This window comes from Crocodylus porosus, unplaced genomic scaffold, assembly GCF_001723895.1.
Source record: "Crocodylus porosus isolate Cpor-Errol unplaced genomic scaffold, CroPor_comp1, whole genome shotgun sequence".
Classification (NCBI taxonomy): Eukaryota; Metazoa; Chordata; order Crocodylia; family Crocodylidae; genus Crocodylus; species Crocodylus porosus.
Genome location: NW_017728934.1, coordinates 7702322 through 7707197, shown reverse-complemented (window position 1 = coordinate 7707197; position 4876 = coordinate 7702322). Strand labels below are relative to the sequence as shown.

The window sequence follows — 4876 nt, the reverse complement described above, 5'->3', positions numbered from 1 at the left end:
TTGTCGGCCCATGTTCATCTTGGAGTCAATAATGACTCCAAGATCCCTTTCTGCCACTGTGCTCTCAAGAAGGGAGTTTCCCAGCTTATACATGTGCTGCTGGTTCCCACTGCCCAAGTGCAGCACCCCACACTTGTCAGTATTGAAATTGCTCTATGATTCCATGATAATGCGACACCCAAACCACAGACCTTCTCACTGTGGCTACATCTAGAGCATAAACCTCCCCTAACCACACCCCTGCAAAGTCAGAGACAACATACCGACTGTACACCAACAGCAGAGACCCCAATGAACACCCCCAGCTGTCAGAACACTCTTTACTACAAAGAGAACACACCAATAATCTATTCAGAGAACAACCCCCCATTGCCAATGCTACCCACAAGAGGCCCCAAATACACCCTATAATCTGTTAAGTAACATCCCCATGTTACACCCAGTGTTGCCCTTCACTTACCCTCTGCCAGCTGTCAGAAACCAGCCCAAAGCTATACTGAGAACACAGCTCTCAGCTGTTTCCACTGTCTGAGGAAACACCCAAGCACCACACCTGCAGCAGAATCCTCCAGCTACATGCCAGCCAACTTTCAGAGCCTGTACGCCAAGACTACACTGGGAGCAGGCATCTCCAACTGTCTAATACTATCTCCCAGTGCTACACCCGGAGTAAAGACTCCCAGACCTGACTATGGCCTTCACTTCCTCTGGATTCAGCCAGAGACCACATCGTTGTCTCACCCCCAGCAGAGCAAGCCTTAGATCTCCACTGACCCCCTCCAACTATCACTCCACAGGCAACTGCCCCCAGAACTGAGACCCCGGAGGCGCTGGCCCTTCCCTGTGCTGACAGCCAGAAAACCCTGTAGCCCTTCCCACAGCACCAGGACACCCCTCCCCAGGGGCTGGGCTGGGGCCAGCTTGTCCCATACCTTGGGCACGAAGAGGACCACCAGGGTGATGTAGGAGGAGAAGACGACGGCCAGCGAGGCGAAGGCGAAGGCAGCGTCCTGCTGGCTGTTCAGGATCATGGTGACAGGGGCAGTGATCAGACACAGCACCTGTGGCCAGGCCAGAGCAAGGGGGTCACCATGTGGGGGAGCAGGGAGGCAGATGCACCTGCTCCCCTGCACAGTCAAAGAAACAAATGCCCCCCAATCCGGCATAGATGAAAAGGGGGCTATGGGAGTACCCTGGGTGAGTGGTGGTGCTATAGGTGCTGCAGCAGTGGGGAATACTCACTGCCATGACCACAGCCTGGTGACAGGCACAGGGGATGTGGAGTATGCTGGGGTGTACTCACTGCCACGTTGTAGATGGCCATGCCGACAGCCCTATGGTCATTGATCTTCTCTGTAGAGACACTCTTAGTCTCATAGGCCAGGAAGATGCCCAGCAGCAGCAGCAACCCCTTGTAGCCATAGAAGATGCCTTCAGGGGAAGAGCAGGGAATGGTAAGGCTGAGGGGGGGCAACCGGGGGAGGGGCAGGAGCAGACGGCAAGCAGGGAGAGTGAGGAGTCAGACAGCCGGGGCAGGAAAGGCATGGGAGGGTGGAGAGGGCTGAGGAGGAAAGGGAAGACCCCTAACACTCCCCCAAACGCTCAAAATTGTCCCTTTCCTTCTCCCCCCAGCCAAGCACTGCCCATCCCCACCCCCACCCCCCAGAATCCACCATCTAGATACTGCTCACTCACCTCACCCTGTCCCACTCAGACACTGCCTGTTCCCTGCTTGGTCCCTGCTTTGCCCACCTGTGAGCACCCTGACCCCTCCACCAGCCCCCATGCCTTATGCATGGGCACTCCTGCATGGAGACCCCCCTACCCACCGAGCCAGGTGTTCATCTTGGTGGAGCTGCAGTGCTCCAGCTGGGGCAGGATCGAAACGTCAATGTCCGTTTTAGGGTCCTCTTTGGTGAATTCCTTTAGAGACAAATTGCATGAGGGTGACCCCAAGAGGCAGAGGCAGGAATCAGGTGCTGCCAGCTTCCCTACAGCAGTGCCTCAGTTGGACCCCCAGGTACCAAGTGCTCCTCCACAGAACAGTGGGCTGCGAACTTGCCCCCCACGGTGCCCTGACAGGTCTTCACCTCAATAGTGCGATGGAGCGGATCCACAATCTGCCAGATGGCCAGCGTGATGACGTCTAGCCCGACCAGCAACCCCACCGTGGCGTACAGCTTCCAGGGCTCGAGGGTCTGCATGGGTGGCAAAGATAGAGTGTGGCAGCACAGAGGCCCTGAGGAGCCCCTGTCCCATTCGCTGAAGCACAGAGCTCCCAAGAGCAACATGGGGAGTTGAGGTGAGCTCTGGCTGCTGAGCCACAGCCCCCTCCCTGCCTTGAAGCTCACCGCCCCACTTCCCACCACCCAGCAGCCCAGAGCAGTGCACTCCTCACCTTGCGTCGCTCTTTCTTCTCTTCCTTCTTGGTGAAGACGGTGTGGACCCACCAGATCTTTGTGAACATGCTGCCGTAGCCCAGGCTGAAACCCAGCCCCAGCAACCACAGCCGTGCCTGGGAGGGAACACAGACAGCAGCCTGAGGGCATGGCTGGCAGGGCCCCCCACCCCTCAAAGCTCTGCCTTTGCCCTCTGCTACCCCAGGAGAGAGCCCCCAGCATGACTCTCCGCCTCTCACAGCCCTGCCCGCAGGAGAGGGCCCATGGCTGTGCCCCATTTCTAGCATTGCTCTCTGCCTATCCCATGAGAGCCCCTCTTGCTAGGACCCCATGCCTGATTCATCCCTGTGCCCCCTGCCTTGCCTTCTCTCTGCTGGCACCCTGTCCCAGCCCCACTCCTGGGCCATGCTGTACCTACCTGGCAGACAAAGGGGAAGAGCCCAGGTCCGATGTGGTAGCCGTCCAGGCCAAGGGGGAAGACAGCAGCCAGTGCCAGTGTACAGCCCACGGCCGTCATGTTGTTCAGGTAGGGCTGAGAGTTCTGGATGTACCTGTGCGGTGGGGCACCAGGCATCACCTGGGGGTCCCTAAGGCCAGCCCCCTAGCTCCCACTCCTCTGAACCCCCAGACACCCCAGATATCACTCCTACCTGCCCCCTTCACCCACATGCACCCCAGAGATCATCCTTCCACCCCAGCCCTGATCCTCTCACAGCCCCAGGTGCCACCTTCCCAACCCCTAGCCTCCTACCCCAGACCCCAGACTTACATGTCACAGCCCTCCCAGTCCTACAGGCACAACTGCCGTCCTCCTAACCCTGCCCCAGGCCTGCTGGCACACACCTGCCCCCACTAGAGATGTCTCTCCTCTGGGGCAGGATAGGATGGGCTTTGGGATGGTAAGGGGGGACACTGACCAGATAGCCCCATTGTGATGCACAGGCTGTCCCAAAGGAGGGACAATAACTGCCTGTGTCTGGCTGTAAGGACACACATGTATTCATTGTAACAGGGGATGTACTGGCCACTTGGGGCTGTGGGGTAAACATGCAGCCCACGGGGACCTACGGATGTTTGAGGGTGAGCATTGGGCTGTGCGGGGTGTCACTGAACACACAGTGCATGTAAGGGCAGCAACATAACTAAGGCTGGATAAGACAGTCACCTGCCCTGGGTGCCAAGTTAGGAGGGGGGCCAGAATCACCCCTCACCCCCTCAGTCTCAACAGCTTTGCCATGCTTCAAAACAGTTCCCAGCTGCTCTTGCTTTAAAAGAAGCAGAGCCAGGGCAGGCAGAGAGCACAGACAACAGCTCAGCTGGGACTATTCAGGAGCTCCTAGTGGGCAAGGCTGATACCCCCAGGCCCCACCCTTGCAACCTATACAACCCCACGCGCCCTGCTCTCCCACAGGGCTTGCCATGGGCACCAGCTCAGCTTGTCACAGCATTGCACAGTGGCTACAGTGGGCATGGGGAACTGTGCTGGGCAGGGCATGGGGGGCTGTACTGGCTGGGGAGAGGTGGCTATGGGATCATGTGTAGGATGTAGGGCTCTGTGCTGGGCATGGAGGGGGCCTAGAGCATGGAGGGGGCCATGCTGATTACTGGGGTGTCACTGACCGGACATGCCCATTGTAGATATTGAAGGCCAGGCAGATGATGGCCAGCAGGATGCCCAGGCTGGCCAGCACCGACACCGAGATGAAGAGCTTCTGCGACAGGAAGCGAAAGGTTGTGATGACCTTGGTGTAGTCAGCTGGGGGGGCACCTCCTGCAGGACAGACAGCAGAGTCACCCAGGGGCAGCACCCAGAGACCCCTCATCCTGCACAGAGCAGTAAGAGAGGCCCCAAGTAGCAGACCAGGCCCTGCATCAGGCTGGGGGTCATGCTCCCAGCCTCAACAGGCAGCACCCTGCATGCACCCCAGCACCGGGGACCCTGGTGTCCCCTGGGACCCCCGTATCCCTGACACTAATGCATGACCCAAACATGCCCTCTGAGACTCCCGTGTCCCCCTGAGCCCACAAAGACTTCTGCATCCCTCTGGCCCTCACCCATGTCTCCTTGACCCCTTAGGGCTCCTGCAACACTTTGAGAAGATTATCCAGGAGCACATCTGGGAAGGATTAGCGGGGGGATGATGCTCAGGGGCAATGAGCATGGATGAGTTCATTAGGGGCATGTCCTGTCAGACCAACCTGATTGCCTTCTACGATCAGATCACAAAATCATTGGACACAGGTGTCGCGGTTGATGTAGTCTTTCTGGACTTCAGGAAGGCCTTTGACACTGTCTCCCACCCCATTCTCATCAAAAAGCTAGGTGTCTGTGGCAATGATGCCTACACAGTCAGATGGGTCGCAAATTGGCTGAGGGGCTGCACCCAGAGGGTGGTGGTGGATGGATCATATTCAGCCTAGAGGGAAGTGGGCAGTGCAGTCCCCTAGGGCTCGGTCCTCAGGTCCACACTGTTCAA

General features: G+C 58.0%; 1 protein-coding gene across 2 annotated transcripts in view; it reads right to left on the bottom strand.

Annotated features, from left to right (window-relative positions):
- GABBR1 (gamma-aminobutyric acid type B receptor subunit 1) overlaps positions 1–4876 on the bottom strand; it is a 37606-nt gene that overhangs the window by 3083 nt on the left and 29647 nt on the right. For both annotated transcript variants that reach the window (XM_019546450.1, XM_019546452.1), the window contains 7 exons: positions 4020–4170; positions 2818–2950; positions 2399–2515; positions 2091–2198; positions 1830–1923; positions 1304–1431; positions 933–1061 (listed from right to left, as the gene is read on the bottom strand). In XM_019546450.1, the coding sequence (XP_019401995.1) occupies positions 933–1061; positions 1304–1431; positions 1830–1923; positions 2091–2198; positions 2399–2515; positions 2818–2950; positions 4020–4170 (860 nt within the window). The remainder of the gene's footprint in view (positions 1–932; positions 1062–1303; positions 1432–1829; positions 1924–2090; positions 2199–2398; positions 2516–2817; positions 2951–4019; positions 4171–4876) is intronic.